Source organism: Bombina bombina, chromosome 2 (genome assembly GCF_027579735.1).
Source record: "Bombina bombina isolate aBomBom1 chromosome 2, aBomBom1.pri, whole genome shotgun sequence".
NCBI lineage: Eukaryota > Metazoa > Chordata > Amphibia > Anura > Bombinatoridae > Bombina > Bombina bombina.
The window spans coordinates 196,263,716-196,284,067 of record NC_069500.1 but is presented as its reverse complement, the minus strand read 5'-3'; the positions used below and the strand labels follow the sequence as shown (position 1 = coordinate 196,284,067).

The window sequence follows — 20,352 nt, the reverse complement described above, 5'->3', positions numbered from 1 at the left end:
TAAAGTTGGAGTGGGTTAAATAACACTGTCAGTACCTTCTACTGCCCAGCACTGGTAAAATGACATTGGCAGTCTCTTCAGCATGACTTTTCTCCTAAGCCAGGAATTACCTTGTCAGTAATTGTACACAGGGTACCATGTAACCACACGTGTTATTGCCTTTAAATGACTTTTGCTGAATTCACAGACCTGAACCCACCCGAATGTTTAATGTCCAAAATATGTTACCCAAGAGGATATATAGGCTTAGCTGTAAAAGATTTGTCCCACCATTAGTTTTGTAATATAGCTTGTTCTCCCCACCTTAACTCTACCAAACGCCTGGTGTCAGTGAGTCTTAAGCTCTATATAATGCACTAGGAGTTTATGCCTACATATTTTTCTAGCCCTTACAAGGGTAAACTAGACAGGGCCCCAAGATAATCAGGGGTTAAACACTGCTATAGATCCTGAGAGACTTGAGTTCACTACCCTTGCCAGGCTGTATTGTTAATAAGAGTTTTTTTCAAGATTACCTATAACTGCACTGTGGCTTTTAGACATTATCTATGAAGAGCGCACTATTTTAATTCACCAGGTCCTACTGATAGCAAATTATAGTAACTAGAAGTTAGATAAAGTTTGTTCAAGTCTCATCCTGTGCGCTCCATTTTACTTATTACTTACTTCTCAATACTTGTTATCTGTGAATAGGGGTTGGAGTTGCACTGAGGTTGTACTTATTTATGGCAGGGGTATACTGTACACCTTTCTACAAATAACAGGAAAAGATAGTTCATGGCTACAGTGTGGCTTAGCATCAATCCTGATTAGACTGAGTCCAACACAGCAATGCCCTATTTAAACATTAGTTATTACCCAACACGGGTCTCTCCAGTTATCCCATATAAAATATTGACAAGCCAGGGTAGTTTTAATATTCCATATATACTAATCTTGGTCACCCTTTTGTATATCTGAACATACTACCCTGATCTTCCTGTACAATTTAACCTGCAGAGCGTTCCATTGCTATAATAATTTATGGTTGTGCTCCGCCAGCTGCCGGGGCGGGGTGGAATCATTCTATTTACTGACTTTTCTCTGCATCACTGGAGTGGTAGATGGTAGACATGTCTAGACCCCTATTTGTACCCTGTTAACAATCTGGATGGACCATAATTTCTTAGATTGAGACTGATTAGAGGTAAAGGCGCGTATACCTATCAAAGCTATAATTATGTGCTACTATTAACCTAACCTCTAATATGAGATATAGCTATTGGGTTCTAATAGACCTCCACATATCCCCCCCCCCCCCATATAGTCTTACGCTCATGGAGACTTACTGTGAGAGACCGTGATCCCTAAAGGCATCTATGTGTATATACGCAAATGCTACATACTAGGCTGATTACTTCAGTATTGAAGCTTCCCAATGTATTTTTTCATAGCTGACAGACCTTTTGAATGCTCCCTCTCCCTATTATCTTAGAAGTGTATAATACAAATTATAATATAATTCATGGAAGACTCAACTACCATTATAGCTGGTTATTATATTATTTTGTGTTCTATTCAATGCTTTCAATATGTACAGTATCAAATCTACAATAAGTATGCTATTATACAAGCCAGTTTTCATTTGGGGTCCAAAAGTGGCCCACTTTATTTTATTTCCCCTAAAATTCCCTACTCTGATTTAAACCTTGTTCCAGGGAGTCCAAGAGAGGCTTCTACTTTCCATGGAGGGAAATCACTGTATTTGTCTTTATATCAAATCTTAAGGGGATAATACTTAATTGAAAATCTGAGGTTAACTTTTATTTACACAACTGGGCGATTAAGTGAAGGTTTATTTTGACATTTATTATGTATATCGTATTATGATTCTACTATGTTTCTGAAGTTGAGATGTTTTTTGCCTGTATTATTTTTTCTAACCTCAATGAAAAAAAATAAAAAAAAATTAACCCCTTAATGACCACAGCACTTTTCCATTTTCTGTCCGTTTGGGACCAAGGCTATTTTTACATTTTTGCTGTGTTTGTGTTTAGCTGTAATTTCCCTCTTACTCATTTACTGTACCCACACATATTATATACCATTTTTCTCGCCATTAAATTAACTTTCTAAAAATACCATTATTTTCATCATATCTTATAATTTACTATAAAAAAAATTATAAAATATGAGGAAAAAATGAAAAAAAACCACACTTTTTTTAACTTTGACCCCCAAAATCTGTTACACATCTACAACCACCAAAAAAAAAACATGCTAAATAGTTTCTAAATTTTGTCCTGAGTTTAGAAATACCTAATATTTACATGTTCTTTGCTTTTTTTGAAAGCTATAGGGCCATAAATACAAGTAGCATTTTGCTATTTCCAAACTACTTTTTTTCAAAATTAGCGCTAGTTACATTGGAACACTAATATCTTTCAGGAATCCCTGAATATCAATTGACATGTATATATTTTTTTTTAGAAGACATCCCAAAGTATTGATCTAGGCCAATTTTGGTATATTTCATGCCACCATTTCACCGCCAAATGCGATCAAATACAAAAAATCGTTCACTTTTTCACAAATTTTTTTCACAAACTTTCGGTTTCTCACTGAAATTATTTACAAACAGCTTGTGCAATTATGGCACAAATGGTTGTAAATGCTTCTCTGGGATCCCCTTTGTTCAGAAATAGCAGACATATATGGCTTTGGCATTGCTTTTTGGTAATTAGAAGGCCGCTAAATGCCGCTGCGCACCACACGTGTATTATGCCCAGCAGTGCAGGGGTTAATTAGGGAGCTTGTAGGGAGCTTGTATGGTTAATTTTAGCTTTAGTGTAGTGTAGTAGACAACCCAAAGTATTGATCTAGGCCTATTTTGGTATATTTCATGCCACCATTTCACCGCCAAATGCGATCAAATACAAAAAAATCGTTCACTTTTTCACAAATTCTTTCACAAACTTTCGGTTTCTCACTGAAATTATTTACAAACAGCTTGTGCAATTATGGCACAAATGGTTGTAAATGCTTCTCTGGGATCCCCTTTGTTCAGAAATAGCAGACATATATGGCTTTGGCATTGCTTTTTGGTAATTAGAAGGCCGCTAAATGCCGCTGCGCACCACACGTGTATTATGCCCAGCAGTGCAGGGGTTAATTAGGGAGCTTGTAGGGAGCTTGTATGGTTAATTTTAGCTTTAGTGTAGTGTAGTAGACAACCCAAAGTATTGATCTAGGCCCATTTTGGTATATTTCATGCCACCATTTCACCGCCAAATGCGATCAAATAAAAAAAAAAACGTTAAATTTATCACAATTTTAGGTTTCTCACTGAAATTATTTACAAACAGCTTGTGCAATTATGGCACAAATGGTTGTAAATGCTTCTCTGGGATCCACTTTGTTCAGAAATAGCAGATATATATGACTTTGGCGTTGCTTTCTGGTAATTAGAAGGCCGCAAAATGCTGCTGCGCATCACACATGTATTATGGCTAGCAGTGAAGGGGTTAATTAGGAAGTTTGTAGGGAGCTTGCAGGGTTAATTTTAGCTTTAGTGTAGAGATCAGCCTCCCACCTGACACATCAGACCCCCTGATCCCTCCCAAACAGCTCCCTTCCCTCCCCCACCCCACAATTGTCCCCGCCATCTTAAGTACTGGCAGAAAGTCTGCCAGTACTAAAATAAAAGCTTTTTGGGGGGTTTAGGTTTTTTAAAAAAAAATAAAAAAAATTCTTCTGCTGTGTAGGACCCCCCTTAGCCTCCAACCTCCCTGATCCCCCCCCAAAACAGCTCTGTAACCTTCCCCATCTGCCTTATTGGGGGTCATCTTGGGTACTGGCAGCTGTCTGCCAGTACCCAGCTTGCACAAAAAAGGGCTTTTTTTTCTTAGTTTTTTTTTTTCTGTAGTGTAGCTTCAAAACCACCACCACCACGTCCTCGGTCGTTAAGGGGTTAAACAATGTTCCTATGTACATCTATTATGAATTTTGCATGTGTCTACAGCAGTATATGGCAGCGGTTTTGCAACAATGTTTTAAATTAGCAAGAGCCCTATTTGCTGTCTTGTATGGCTCCCTAACGCTACCTATCTAGATATCTCTTTAACAAAGAATAACATATGAATGAAGCAAATTTGACAATAGAAGTAAATTAGAATAAAAATAAATACATTGTATTCTCTGAAAAATGGAGAAAAAAAAATGGGTTTCATGTCCCTTTTAATGTTTTTAAAACAAATTAGTTTCCTTTTTACTGCAATGTTTCATCAATAGCCAAACTCCACCTACTATTTGCCTCATGTGGAGGAGCCAATCTGGGGTTTAGTCCACTGACAACAAGGTTAGTCACTGTCATTAAGTTAATATAAAGTGAATTGTTTTCCAGTTATCATCTGATAAAGCCAATTAGGGACATATATGTAGCAGAGTTACCCTTGAGAAGTCAGCAGGGTACATTTCAAATTCTGATTATTAGAAATTGCTCAGTTATCAGATAATAAATTACATGAAAAGGGGGCAAAATAAATAATGAAAATATAGTATAAAGTTGTTCCTTTATGCAAAACTAAACATTTTATATAAAAAAAATTGTAAATTGTTTACTGTCCCTTTAATTCTTTTAGTATCCTATATTGAAAAGCATACCTAGGTACTCTCAGGAGCAGCAATGCACTACTTAGAGCTAGCTGTTGATTGGTGGCTGCACTTATGCCTGTTCTCATTGACTTACTAGATGTGCTCAGCTAGCTCACTGAAGTGCATTGCTGTTCCTTTAACAAAGGATGCCAAGAGAGTGAAGCACATTTGATAACAAGTAAATTGGAAAGCTGTTTAAAATGGTATGCTCTGTCTGATTCATGAAAGAATAAATATGGGTTTTATGTCCCTTTAACTGTCTGTTGGTAATGTATCAGGTAACCCTGGCAGCTTCAGCAGTAACGTTATTGATTTGCTTTCCAACTCAGTCATGAATTCACCATTAATATTGTCTATTTTTTTCTCAGGTGAATGATTCAGATATAAGCTATATTCATATGGACAATGCCAGCACTGACATTTCACATACAGACCAGTCTAGCCCAACACCAGAAAGCTCCACTGTATGTGAATCTCCTGATTGCAGTAGAGAAGGTGGTAATAGCGAGAATGGTGGCACGGATGTATCATCTTTCAGTTCATCATCCAAGTCCTCCTCAGGAGTAGAACACAGACAATGTAGAACTCTGGGTTACAGTGCGGATAGAAGCTCTGCTTATGCTATCTTCAAGAAGAGAAGGTAAGGATGGTTCCCGCATGACCATACATGCCTGTATATGCTGACATAGAATCCATAACCGATGGAAAGATTTTATGTTACATTTGCCCCTTGCGTGTGCTTCTCCATACTGAGCATTTACTTTCATTTTACATAATTTACCCTCTTATTTTACACCGTTTTTAGTTAGTATCATGCCTAGCACCTTCAGACACTACATCCCTTATTTTTCAGAAAGCATAGATGACCCTTTCTCCAACATAGGTGTGTCCGGTCCACGGCGTCATCCTTACTTGTGGGATATTCTCTTCCCCAACAGGAAATGGCAAAGAGTCCAGCAAAGCTGGTCACATGATCCCTCCTAGGCTCCGCCTACCCCAGTCATTCTCTTTGCCGTTGTACAGGCAACATCTCCACGGAGATGGCTTAGAGTTTTTTAGTGTTTAACTGTAGTTTTTATTATTCAATCAAGAGTTTGTTATTTTGAAATAGTGCTGGTATGTACTATTTACTCAGAAACAGAAAAGAGATGAAGATTTCTGTTTGTATGAGGAAAATGATTTTAGCAACCGTCACTAAAATCCATGGCTGTTCCACACAGGACTGTTGAGAGCAATTAACTTCAGTTGGGGGAACAGTGAGCAGTCTCTTGCTGCTTGAGGTATGACACATTCTAACAAGACGATGTAATGCTGGAAGCTGTCATTTTCCCTATGGGATCCGGTAAGCCATGTTTATTACGATCGTAAATAAGGGCTTCACAAGGGCTTATTAAGACTGTAGACTTTTTCTGGGCTAAATCGATTCATTATTAACACATATTTAGCCTTGAGGAATCATTTTATTTGGGTATTTTGATATAATAATATCGGCAGGCACTGTTTTAGACACCTTATTCTTTAGGGGCTTTCCCAAAGCATAGGCAGAGCCTCATTTTCGCGCCGGTGTTGCGCACTTGTTTTTGAGAGGCATGGCATGCAGTCGCATGTGAGAGGAGCTCTGATACTTAGAAAAGACTTTCTGAAGGCGTCATTTGGTATCGTATTCCCCTTTGGGCTTGGTTGGGTCTCAGCAAAGCAGATACCAGGGACTGTAAAGGGGTTAAAGTTCAAAACGGCTCCGGTTCCGTTATTTTAAGGGTTAAAGCTTCCAAATTTGGTGTGCAATACTTTTAAGGCTTTAAGACACTGTGGTGAAAATTTGGTGAATTTTGAACAATTCCTTCATGTTTTTTCGCAATTGCAGTAATAAAGTGTGTTCAGTTTAAAATTTTAAAGTGACAGTAACGGTTTTATTTTAAAACGTTTTTTGTACTTTGTTATCAAGTTTATGCCTGTTTAACATGTCTGAACTACCAGATAGACTGTGTTCTGAATGTGGGGAAGCCAGAATTCCTATTCATTTAAATAAATGTGATTTATGTGACAATGACAATGATGCCCAAGATGATTCCTCAAGTGAGGGGAGTAAGCATGGTACTGCATCATTCCCTCCTTCGTCTACACGAGTCTTGCCCACTCAGGAGGCCCCTAGTACATCTAGCGCGCCAATACTCCTTACTATGCAACAATTAACGGCTGTAATGGATAATTCTGTCAAAAACATTTTAGCCAAAATGAACACTTATCAGCGTAAGCGCGACTGCTCTGTTTTAGATACTGAAGAGCATGACGACGCTGATAATAATGTTTCTGAAGGGCCCCTAACCCAGTCTGATGGGGCCAGGGAGGTTTTGTCTGAGGGAGAAATTACTGATTCAGGGAACATTTCTCAACATGCTGAACCTGATGTGATTACATTTAAATTTAAGTTGGAACATCTCCGCATTCTGCTTAAGGAGGTATTATCCACTCTGGATGATTGTGACAAGTTGGTCATCCCAGAGAAACTATGTAAAATGGACAAGTTCCTAGAGGTGCCGGGGCTCCCAGAAGCTTTTCCTATACCCAAGCGGGTGGCGGACATTGTTAATAAAGAATGGGAAAGGCCCGGTATTCCTTTCGTCCCTCCCCCCATATTTAAAAAATTGTTTCCTATGGTCGACCCCAGAGAGGACTTATGGCAGACAGTCCCCAAGGTCGAGGGAGCGGTTTCCACTTTAAACAAACGCACCACTATACCCATAGAGGATAGTTGTGCTTTCAAAGATCCTATGGATAAAAAATTAGAAGGTTTGCTTAAAAAGATGTTTGTTCAGCAGGGTTACCTTCTACAACCAATTTCATGCGTTGTCCCTGTCGCTACAGCCGCATGTTTCTGGTTCGATGAGCTGATAAAGGCGGTCGATAGTGATTCTCCTCCTTATGAGGAGATTATGGACAGAATCAATGCTCTCAAATTGGCTAATTCTTTTACCCTAGACGCCACTTTGCAATTGGCTAGGTTAGCGGCTAAGAATTCTGGGTTTGCTATTGTGGCGCGCAGAGCGCTTTGGTTGAAATCTTGGTCGGCTGATGCGTCTTCCAAGAACAAGCTACTTAACATTCCTTTCAAGGGGAAAACGCTGTTTGGCCCTGACTTGAAAGAGATTATCTCGGATATCACTGGGGGTAAGGGCCACGCCCTTCCTCAGGATCGGCCTTTCAAGGCAAAAAATAAACCTAATTTTCGTCCCTTTCGTAGAAACGGACCAGCCCAAAGTGCTACGTCCTCTAAGCAAGAGGGTAATACTTCTCAAGCCAAGCCAGCTTGGAGACCAATGCAAGGCTGGAACAAGGGAAAGCAGGCCAAGAAACCTGCCACTGCTACCAAGACAGCATGAAATGTTGGCCCCCGATCCGGGACCGGATCTGGTGGGGGGCAGACTCTCTCTCTTCGCTCAGGCTTGGGCAAGAGATGTTCTGGATCCTTGGGCGCTAGAAATAGTCTCCCAAGGTTATCTTCTGGAATTCAAGGGGCTTCCCCCAAGGGGGAGGTTCCACAGGTCTCAGTTGTCTTCAGACCACATAAAAAGACAGGCATTCTTACATTGTGTAGAAGACCTGTTAAAAATGGGAGTGATTCATCCTGTTCCATTAAGAGAACAAGGGATGGGGTTCTACTCCAATCTGTTCATAGTTCCCAAAAAAGAGGGAACGTTCAGACCAATCTTAGATCTCAAGATCTTAAACAAGTTTCTCAGGGTTCCATCGTTCAAGATGGAAACCATTCGAACTATTCTTCCTTCCATCCAGGAAGGTCAATTCATGACCACGGTGGATTTAAAGGATGCGTATCTACATATTCCTATCCACAAGGAACATCATCGGTTCCTAAGGTTCGCATTCCTGGACAAGCATTACCAGTTCGTGGCGCTTCCTTTCGGATTAGCCACTGCTCCAAGGATTTTCACAAAGGTACTAGGGTCCCTTCTAGCTGTGCTAAGACCAAGGGGCATTGCTGTAGTACCTTATTTGGACGACATTCTGATTCAAGCGTCGTCCCTTCCTCAAGCAAAGGCTCACACGGACATAGTCCTGGCCTTTCTCAGATCTCACGGATGGAAAGTGAACGTGGAAAAGAGTTCTCTATCTCCGTCAACAAGGGTTCCCTTCTTGGGAACAATAATAGACTCCTTAGAAATGAGGATATTTCTGACAGAGGCCAGAAAAACAAAGCTTCTAGACTCTTGTCGGATACTTCATTCCGTTCCTCTTCCTTCCATAGCTCAGTGCATGGAAGTGATCGGGTTGATGGTAGCGGCAATGGACATAGTTCCTTTTGCGCGCATTCATCTAAGACCATTACAACTGTGCATGCTCAGTCAGTGGAATGGGGATTATACAGACTTGTCTCCGAAGATACAAGTAAATCAGAGGACCAGAGACTCACTCCGTTGGTGGCTGTCCCTGGACAACCTGTCACAAGGGATGACATTCCGCAGACCAGAGTGGGTCATTGTCACGACCGACGCCAGTCTGATGGGCTGGGGCGCGGTCTGGGGATCCCTGAAAGCTCAGGGTCTTTGGTCTCGGGAAGAATCTCTTCTACCGATAAATATTCTGGAACTGAGAGCGATATTCAATGCTCTCAAGGCTTGGCCTCAGCTAGCGAGGGCCAAGTTCATACGGTTTCAATCAGACAACATGACAACTGTTGCGTACATCAACCATCAGGGGGGAACAAGGAGTTCCCTAGCGATGGAAGAAGTGACCAAAATCATTCTATGGGCGGAGTCTCACTCCTGCCACCTGTCCGCTATCCACATCCCAGGAGTGGAAAATTGGGAAGCGGATTTTCTGAGTCGTCAGACATTGCATCCGGGGGAGTGGGAACTCCATCCGGAAATCTTTGCCCAAGTCACTCAGCTGTGGGGCATTCCAGACATGGATCTGATGGCCTCTCGTCAGAACTTCAAAGTTCCTTGCTACGGGTCCAGATCCAGGGATCCCAAGGCGGCTCTAGTGGATGCACTAGTAGCACCTTGGACCTTCAAACTAGCTTATGTGTTCCCGCCGTTTCCTCTCATCCCCAGGCTGGTAGCCAGGATCAATCAGGAGAGGACGTCGGTGATCTTGATAGCTCCTGCGTGGCCACGCAGGACTTGGTATGCAGATCTGGTGAATATGTCATCGGCTCCACCTTGGAAGCTACCTTTGAGACGAGACCTTCTTGTTCAGGGTCCGTTCGAACATCCGAACCTGGTTTCACTCCAGCTGACTGCTTGGAGATTGAACGCTTGATCTTATCGAAGCGAGGGTTCTCAGATTCTGTTATCGATACTCTTGTTCAGGCCAGAAAGCCTGTAACTAGAAAGATTTACCACAAAATTTGGAAAAAATATATCTGTTGGTGTGAATCTAAAGGATTCCCTTGGGACAAGGTTAAGATTCCTAAGATTCTATCCTTCCTTCAAGAAGGATTGGAAAAAGGATTATCTGCAAGTTCCCTGAAGGGACAGATTTCTGCCTTGTCTGTGTTACTTCACAAAAAGCTGGCAGCTGTGCCAGATGTTCAAGCCTTTGTTCAGGCTCTGGTTAGAATTAAGCCTGTTTACAAACCTTTGACTCCTCCTTGGAGTCTCAATTTAGTTCTTTCAGTTCTTCAGGGGGTTCCGTTTGAACCCTTACATTCCGTTGATATTAAGTTATTATCTTGGAAAGTTTTGTTTTTAGTTGCAATTTCTTCTGCTAGAAGAGTTTCAGAATTATCTGCTCTGCAGTGTTCTCCTCCTTATCTGGTGTTCCATGCAGATAAGGTGGTTTTACGTACTAAACCTGGTTTTCTTCCAAAAGTTGTTTCTAACAAAAACATTAACCAGGAGATTATCGTACCTTCTCTGTGTCCGAAACCAGTTTCAAAGAAGGAACGTTTGTTGCACAATTTGGATGTTGTTCGCGCTCTAAAATTCTATTTAGAAGCTACAAAGGATTTTAGACAAACATCTTCCTTGTTTGTTGTTTATTCCGGTAAAAGGAGAGGTCAAAAAGCAACTTCTACCTCTCTCTCTTTTTGGATTAAAAGCATCATCAGATTGGCTTACGAGACTGCCGGACGGCAGCCTCCCGAAAGAATCACAGCTCATTCCACTAGGGCTGTGGCTTCCACATGGGCCTTCAAGAACGAGGCTTCTGTTGATCAGATATGTAGGGCAGCGACTTGGTCTTCACTGCACACTTTTACCAAATTTTACAAGTTTGATACTTTTGCTTCTTCTGAGGCTATTTTTGGGAGAAAGGTTTTGCAAACCGTGGTGCCTTCCATTTAGGTGACCTGATTTGTTCCCTCCCTTCATCCGTGTCCTAAAGCTTTGGTATTGGTTCCCACAAGTAAGGATGACGCAGTGGACCGGACACACCTATGTTGGAGAAAACAGAATTTATGTTTACCTGATAAATTACTTTCTCCAACGGTGTGTCCGGTCCACGGCCCGCCCTGGTTTTTTTAATCAGGTCTGATAATTTATTTTCTTTAACTACAGCCACCACGGTACCATATGGTTTCTCCTATGCAAATATTCCTCCTTAACGTCGGTCGAATGACTGGGGTAGGCGGAGCCTAGGAGGGATCATGTGACCAGCTTTGCTGGACTCTTTGCCATTTCCTGTTGGGGAAGAGAATATCCCACAAGTAAGGATGACGCCGTGGACCGGACACACCGTTGGAGAAAGTAATTTATCAGGTAAACATAAATTCTGTTTTTTTTAGCATCTCATTGTCACTCCCCTGTGTTGGTGTTCACTAGTGGATTGCTGCAAACACCAGATGACCAGTTCTTGGATTTTACTTTTCTGCTTCTATGCTTCCATTGTCTAGCCTAAAAGGGATACTAAACCCAATTTTTTTTCTTTCATGATTCAAATAGAGCATTACATTTTAATCAACTTTCTAATTTACTCCTATTATCATTTTTTTTGTTCTCTTGGTATCTTTATTTTAAAAAGCAGAATGTAAGCTTAAGAGCCGGCCCATTTTTGGTTCAGCACCTGGGTAGCGCTTGCTGATTGGTGGCCAAATGTAGCCACCAATCACCAAGCACTACCCAGGTTTTTCTGAACCAAAAATGGGCTGGCTCTTAAGCTTAGATTCCTGATTTTTCAAATAAAGATAGCAAGAGAATGAACAAAAAGTGATAATAGGAGTAAATTAGAAAGTTTCCTAAAATCGCATGCTCTATCTGAATCATGAAAGAAAAAAATTGGGTTTAGTATCCCTTTAATTGTACTTTATTTGCTTTTTTCAATTTGATGATACAAAAACCAAATGGCCAGGATTAACAGGAAACAAAATGGCAATTTAGTGGGTTTTAGCTATTTTTATCAGAGGATGAATGGTCTGTATATACATTAATCCCCTTTAATAGTGTGTGGAGATTCTAATAGGTGATGTGTTTGGGGAGATTATCAAGCCCTTTTAGCTGGGGAATTTGATAATTAAAACATGGGCAAGTAATTGTAAAACCAATTATGTAAAAAGTGCTGCTAATAAACAGTCAAAATGGCTGATTGTGATTGGGGCCACATTGAATAGGTTTGATCTGCAGATCATAATCAAATGATAGATGTGATTAACTCTATAGTTAGCTAGGTCAGTAACGCGAAAAAATCATGCTCTAACAATAAGAACATAGCATGAATGTCCTTTTAAAGTTGACTTTAAAGGGGACAGTTTACCCTAAATTTTCCTTCCCTTTAATTGGTTCACAGTGGTACCTGCTGGGGTGTATTAAATATTGTACAAATAACTCCTTTACCTTTGTCAACATTTGAATAACTGCTTTTGCCCGTGGTATCACTACCTATACTGTACGGGCTATAGAAAAGCTGTGTAAAGAAATTACAGTCCCAGTGAGGGTAGAAGAGAGAGTCAATAAAATGTTCATTTTCAGTTGTTATCTCTATGTATACAGACAGAGATAATATAAAGAAGCATGTCTGTGTACAGAAAGTGATAAAATATGGGAATCTGCTTTCCCTTTAAGCTCAGCCCATTTTAATGGGTTGTGGTTTGAAAGAACAAAGCCAGCAATTTCATATAAAAAAATAAACACAAAGAACCAATTTTGCATACATAGTACTCTGCAGCTGATGTAAGAAGTAATTGGAAGCACATTAAGGGGAACAATGTTACAGTACACTGCCACTTTAACAATCCTGGTAAATAATATATGCAATTAAAAATTGGCACAACTCTCCTTTTTTTGTTTTAACTAGATTGTTTGTTTATTAAATACTTTACAGGTAGTATATTTTAACATTATATAAAAGATATAGGGACATATGGAATATCCAAGTCCTGACCTTAAAGGAACAGTACACTGTAAAATTGTTTTTATATGAATGTATTTTCAATGGCTTGTTATACCAGCTGCAGAGTATAAAATTTATGAGAAATTGCATTTTTCGGTTTATTTGTGTATATGAAGTAGCTGGTTTAGTGCTTTTAAACCATAGCCTATTACAATGGGTTGAGCTTCAGGTAATATCAGATCTCATTATGTTATCATTTTTATTCACACAGACTTGCTTCCTTATCTTATATCTGTTTGTAAAGCAAAGCTCAATACTTAGAAAGGACAATGGAACATTATCATTTTATTCTGCTGGCTGTGTTTACTTAGGCTATTCAATAGAATATACTCCAGTATAGAGACTTTCAGTATAGGTTGGGAAACCACAAGCTAAATCAGCTATTTCAAATGCCAAATTAGGGGTAAAGAAGCTACTTGTAAACAATTTAAAACACTCCAGCAGGTAAAATGAATCATTGGGAACAGTTTAAAGGTGAGAACATTTTTGGGTGAACTGTCCCTTTAAGATTTGCTAACTGTCCTGATTTTAGTTTTGTTTCTCCTGGAAAAAAGCAGCACAACATAATGTCAGCAAGGTAATCTTAAACGTAGACCATTGGTAGATCATAGAGGCTTTTGTTATCACTGATATGTATATGTTATCCATGTAAGCAGATTTCTTATCTATGAACAAATAATGTTTAAACTAGATTAACCTGTATTTAGCTGTCAACTTGGGCTATAAATATTTACAAAGTAAGGGTGTGGAACTATTATATTCACACAACATGCAAGCTTTAAAGACCATTGTTGTCTTTTTCATTGAGATTCATTCATGCCTGTGACAGAATCATGTCATATACGTTTCTTCATATGCCAAAACATAGTTCTAACTATAGGCAGTTATTGAATACATTTTAAGACATGAGAAAGAAATATGAAATGCGGAAAACGTTTTATTTTCAGCAACCTCTAATCCTTACGTTTAATCATTTAAATAATGTATTAAAATGTCACTTGTCACTAAGTCCTGCAGTTTAGGCTGCTAAAAAAACAATTAATACAGAGTGCAAAATAGCAAAATCTAGTACAATGATATCCACTTAATAGCACTAAAACAGTGGGAATACAAATCAGTTGTTTTTTTTTTAATTCAGATATTTTTTTTTCATTTAAATAAGATTTCTTTTAAATATATATACATATATGATTTTTTTTTTCATTTAAATAAAATACTTTTTGAGGAAAAATCTATCTAAAGCTAGTTTCTATTTATCCTGAATGAAGGATTAGTTTTTATTATGTAAAATGAAGCATTTATTTTTGTTGGTAAATTTATTCTATTAATCCATTCCCAATGTCAGGTTCTCCACGAGGTTTCTGTAAGATTAACGGACTTTGCACTAATGGTGATTTTGCAATCCATTTTTCTCCTGCTGATATTATAAATCGGGAGAAATGGCCATTGCGCTAGAGCAATAGTCTCTTCCGCTTCAATCCATACTGCGATCTAAGCTCTGGTAAAGTGTTTTCCAAAATAAAAAAGTTGCACAAAACACAACAGAAATACATTGCAAAGTATACTTACACCCATAAACTACACTATTAACCCCTTAAATGGTCAGTAAACTAACACCCCCTAACTTAAATTAAAATACCCATAACTTAAATAAAATCTATACTAACTAAACTTACCTGTTAAATTAAAAAACTACCTGACTTACATTACCAAAAATAAAAACCTACATTACCAAAAATAAAAAACTTAACATTTAACAGAGATAAAGAGATTGAGAGAGATTGAGAGAGAGAGAGAGAGATTGAGAGAGAGAGAGAGAGAGAGATTGAGAGAGAGAGATTGAGAGAGAGAGAGATTGAGAGAGAGAGAGATTGAGAGAGAGAGAGATTGTGAGAGAGAGAGATTGTGAGAGAGAGAGATTGTGAGAGAGAGAGATTGTGAGAGAGAGAGATTGTGAGAGAGATTGAGAGATTGAGAGTCGGGGTAGAAGAGATGTGTTTGGGGAAATTATCAAGTCCTTTTAGCTGTGGAATTTGATAATTAAAACATGGGAAAGTTAGGAGTCTGAAAATCAGCACAATGTTAATTAAAAAATAAACAAAACTATACGTTGTTACAAAAACTTTCCCATATGGGCTTTACAGATGGATCATCTACACAACTTCTATGCAAAGAAAAATCTAGTGTAGAATGTCCCTTTAAGCTTTAGATAAGAGGATGAGATGCCTGAAATACAGCTAATGATGCGAGGAGGATAGATCTGGTGTAGCGTGTTAGATTGTAGTGTCATCAGCAATCAGATGGAACTGACACCCTCCATAGGAATGATGTGTAAATTGGAAAAAGGAGAATCTTGTTGTAGAGAGTGGTAAAGTGGCAAAGGAGAGAGGGTGGTTAATGGTGACAAAGGCTATCGACAGAACAAGAAGAATTAACAGTAAGACATGGCACCGTAATGATTACACTAGATATTTTTTACAGGTGAAACAAATTATAACTTTTTATGAGCATCATTATATACTATAAACCACTATAAATATATAAAAAAGCAAAATGTGACAAAGTCCATTAATAGCTGACAACAAAGAGAGAGGGCACAAGCCCCCTATAATTTATTTATTTATTTTTTTTCATCTGAAGGGGAGGAAAGTCCACGGCTTCATTCATTACTTTTGGAAAATAAGAACCTGGCCACCAGGAGGAGGCAAAGACACCCCAGCCAAAGGCTTAAATACCTCCCCCACTCCCCTCATCCCCCAGTCATTCTTTGCCTTTCGTAACAGGAGGATTCAGAGTAGTCTCTTATGGAGGGTAGTACTCTTCGGAATGGGACTGGAGTTTTAAGTAGTCCTGTCAGCCTCTCAGTGAGAGCCTGGATGAAAGTTAGAGTCAGAGATGCAGGGAGAGTCTTTCTGTGAAACCATCCCGACTTATATTAACAGCTCCACAAGCAATCAGCGTTGACGAGTTTCTCTGCTGGCTTTTTGCGCTCAAGTCCATTTCAGGATCAATGTTTCTACCTGTCACACTTGAAGGGCCGTGTTCCTGTTCCACGGCATTGATTCTGGTAAGATTGTTTCATTTTTTTATACATAATACCACCACAGAAGACAGGGTCACAGTGTGATGCCTTTTATCTTATGGAATCAAGGGTTAATATTCCTAGTGAGCGGAGTATTGAACAGGGGGGTTTATACATAATAATGTTTATTGTTTTATTGCTGCGAGATGTGGCTCTGGCAATGGTGGAACTTCAGGTTGACTTCCGGTAGAATTTGCACGGCCGATTTTGGCACGTTTTTCTCCTTAGTGCAGGGGCGGTCCTATGAGGCATCCCAGGTGATCGGGTGTGAGTTTTCACTTCCTCTGTTGATCAGCCGCATAGGAGATGAAGCGGTTTCTGTAGTCTGGGTCTTAGGAGGTGATGAGTGCCCCGGCCATTGTAGTATAAAGGTACCTGTTTTTTTTAAGCTAATCTAGTCCATAATAAAAACGCAAGCTATGGAGGACTCTGACGCGTTAGAGGGTAGTCCCTCTTTAAGAAAGTCTCATTCCTGTGTTTATTGTGAAGAGGTTCTTGTAGATTAGCCTGCTCAACTATGTTCCACATGACTTGATAAAGTTGCGACATCTAAAACTAAAGGGATGTCTAGTACTACTGAGCCGTCCACCTCATCTCCGAGTGCACATGCAGCGCCCCAGGGTCAAACCATTACTCCTATGGGAGAGATTCGTTGGCCGTCAGATTTTGCAGATCAACTGCAAACTGCGTTATCGAAAGTGATCCATGCCTTACCACGTTCTGCTAAGCGCTAGCGTAGGGTGTATCATGGTGGCCCGGCCCAAGGGTTGTCTTTGCCTATGGAAATATCAGAGGTGTGTTATACAATGACGAAGCCCACTCCGACTCTTCAGAGGAGGCTCCCTCTGGGTCGGAGTCCGTGTCATCACATCCTCCGGCTGCGGAGGAGCCTGACTTTAGGTTTAGGATGGAGAATTTGCGCTTTTTGCTGAAGCAAGTGTTTGCTACTCTTGAGGTTCTGAAACCAAAGCTTCCAAAGCAACCTTTGATCCCTAAGCTTGATAAGGTATACAAGGACAGGGCGGTGCCTCAGACCTTCCTGGTTCCTGTTAAGATTGCTAATATTATTAAGAATGAATGGGAGCGATTAGGTTCTTCCTTTTCCCCTTCTTCTTCCTTTAAGAAACTTTTCCCCGTTCCGGACTCTCAGCTCGAGCTGTGGGGGACTGTTCCTAAGGTGGATGGTGCCATCTCTACTCTCACAAAGCGGACAACTATTCCTCTCGAGGATAGTTAGTCATTTAAAGAGCCCATGGATAAAAAGTTGAAAACATGTTAAGGAAAACGTTTCAACATACAGGGTTTGTTTTTCAACCGGCAGCGGCTGTAGCCATGGTTGCCGGAGCTGCAACATATTGGTGTGAATCCCTGTGTGATATGGTAGAGAGGGAGACTTCCATCGACGTGATACAGGATAAGATTAAGGCATTGCATGTCGCCAATTCTTTCATTTGTGACGCCAATATGCAAATTATTCCCCTGAACTCAAAGGTTTCAGGATTCTCCGTTTTAGCTTGCAGGGCTCTGTGGCTAAAGTCTTGGTCTGCGGACATGACCTCTAAGTCGAGGTTGTTGTCCCTGCCTTTTCAAGGAAAGATTCTATTCGGTCCAGGATTGGATTCGATCATATCCACGGTTACGGGAGGCATGGGAGCTTTCCTACCGCAGGATAAGCAGGCGAAGCCCAAAGGTTCTACTTTTTTCCCCTTTCGCGTGGACAAAGCCCGGCGCCAACAGGCCGCTGCAAAAGCGGATCAGTCCAAGGGAACTTGGAATCCTGCTCAGTCTTGGAACAAGTCCAAGCAGAACAAGCAGCCCGCCAAGACTAACTCAGCATGAAGGGTCTCCAAACCAAGTAGGGGGCAAATTGTCTATCTTTGTCGCCCAGAGTTACAGGATAGGGTTCAGGTCCCATCCGCCCCAGGGGCAGACCGGAAAAGAGAGGGGCCTTTCTAGAATGTGTGAGGGATCTCTCCTCTCTAGATGTTATCGTACCAGTACCCCGAGCAGAAAGGGGTCTAGGGTACTATTCAAATCTCTTTGTGGCTCCAAAGAAGGGGGGCACCTTCCGCCCGATTCTGGACCTAATGTGTTTAAACAAGTTTCTGGCTGTTCCATCATTCAAAATGGAAACTATCACATCTATTCTGCCCCTGGTTCAAGAGGGACAGTTCATGACGACAATAGACTTGAAGGATGCATACCTTCATGTTCCAATTCACAGGGACCACTTCAAGTTCCTAAGATTTGTGTTTCTGGACGAACACTTCCAGTTTGTGACCCTCCCCTTTGCCCTGACGACGGCCCAGAGAGTCTTCAAGAAGGTTCTGGGGGCGCTTCTTGCAGTGGCCAGATCTAGGGGCATTGCTGTGGTGCCCTATTTAGACAACATCCTTGTCCAGGCGCGGTCGTTCAGCCTTGCAGAGGATCATTCGATGGCTCTTCTTTTATTGCTCCAATCTCACAGTTGGAAGATTAACTCAGGAAAGAGTTCCCTGGTTCCCAGCAACAGGGTGGAGTTCCTGGGCACGATAATAGACTCTATGTCCATGAAAATATTTCTCACAGATCAACGACGCAGGAAGATTGCTTCCACCTGTCTTGCCCTTCGGTGGCTCAGTGTATGGAGAAAATCGGGCTCATGGTTTTTAGCATAGACTTTTGCCAGGTTCCATCTCAGACCTCTTCAATTGTGCTTCAATTGGACCTGGGAGGAGTTTCTCCTTCCGATAAATATTCTGGAACTTCAAGCAATCTACAATGGCATGGCCTCCTCTGGGGACTGTCAGCTTCATCAGATTCCAGACTGACAACATTACCTCGGTGGCTTACATCAACCACCAGGGTGGAACGAGGAGCTCCCTAGCAATGAGGGAGGTGTCCCGGATTTTGGAGTGGGTGGAGTCCTACAGCTGCTTGTATGTGGACAACTGGGAGGCAGACTTTCTTAGCAGGCAATCCTTCCATCCGGGGGAATTGTCTTTTCACCCCAAAGTGTTTGCGTAGATTTGTCTCAGATGGGGAACGTCGGAGATAGATCTCATGGCGTCCAGACTCAATTGTAAGCTACCCGAATACGGGTCGAAGTCAAGGGATCCCCAGGCAGAGCTGATAGATGCCTTAGTAGCGCCTTGGGGATTCAGCCTTACATTTTTCCACAGTTACCACTTCTACCTTGTGTAGTGGCACGCATCAAGCGAGCTTCAGCCATCCTGATTGCTCCTTCGTGACTGCAGAGAACGTGGTTTGCGGATCTATTGGGGATGTCATCCTCTCCGCCATGGAGGTTACCCTGTCACAGGGATATGCTAGAACAGGGTCCCTTTCAACATTAAAATCTCGTTTTTCTGAAGCTGACTGCATGGATATTAAACGCTTAGTCTTAGCCAAGAGAGGTTTTTCTGAAAGTGTGATTGACACTCTAGTTCAGGCAAGAAAGCCAGTCACTCGTCGTATCTACCATAAGGTGTGGAGGACTTACTTGTCCTGGTGTGAGAAACATGGATATCCTTGGCACAAGGTGAAGGTAACCAGGATTCTGTCTTTTCTCCAGGAAGGTTTGAAAAAGGGTCTTGCCACCATTTCCTTAAAGGGACATATTTCGGCTTTTTCAGTCTTGTTGCACAGGAGACTTGCTGATTTTCCTGACATTCAATCTTTTGTCCAGAATCAGACCTGTCTTTAGTCAGTCTGCTCCCCCATGGAGCTTAAACTTGGTCCTTAAGGTATTGCAGAGGGTTCAGTTTGAGCCTATGCATTCTATTGACATTAAGATTCTGTCCTGGAAGGTTCTCTTTCTTTTGGCCATTGCATTGGCACGCAGATTATCTGAGCTGGCTGCCTTGCAATTCGAGCCTCCTTATCTGGTCTTTCATGCAAGTAAGGCTGTTCTTCGCACCGGTTTGGGGTTTCTTCCCAAGGTGGTGTATAACCGTAACATCAATCAGGAAATAATTGTTCCTTCTTTGTGTCCTAACCCTGCTTCTTCTAAGGAGAGGTTACTTCATTATCTGGATGTGGTTCGGGTCTTAAAGTTCTATCTTCAGGCTACAAAGGATTTCAGACAGTCTACATCTCTTTTTGTGGTGTATTACGGGAAGCACAAGGGGCAGAGGTCCTTTTCTACTTCTTTGTCCTTTTGGTTGAGGAGCTTGATTCGCTTGGCCTTTGAGACAGCGGGACATAAGCCTCCTCAGAGGATTATGGCTCATTCAAATACAGCTGTGGCTTCGTCTTGGGCCTTCAAGAATGAAGCCTCTATGGAGTAGATTTGTAAGGCGGCTACCTGGTCC

General features: G+C 41.0%; 1 protein-coding gene across 4 annotated transcripts in view; it reads left to right on the top strand.

Moving 5' to 3' along the window:
* ARHGEF28 (Rho guanine nucleotide exchange factor 28) overlaps nt 1–20,352 on the top strand; it is an 813,355-nt gene that overhangs the window by 503,682 nt on the left and 289,321 nt on the right. For all 4 annotated transcript variants that reach the window (XM_053701420.1, XM_053701419.1, XM_053701422.1 and 1 more), the window contains one exon: nt 5,001–5,272. In XM_053701420.1, the coding sequence (XP_053557395.1) occupies nt 5,001–5,272 (272 nt within the window). The remainder of the gene's footprint in view (nt 1–5,000; nt 5,273–20,352) is intronic.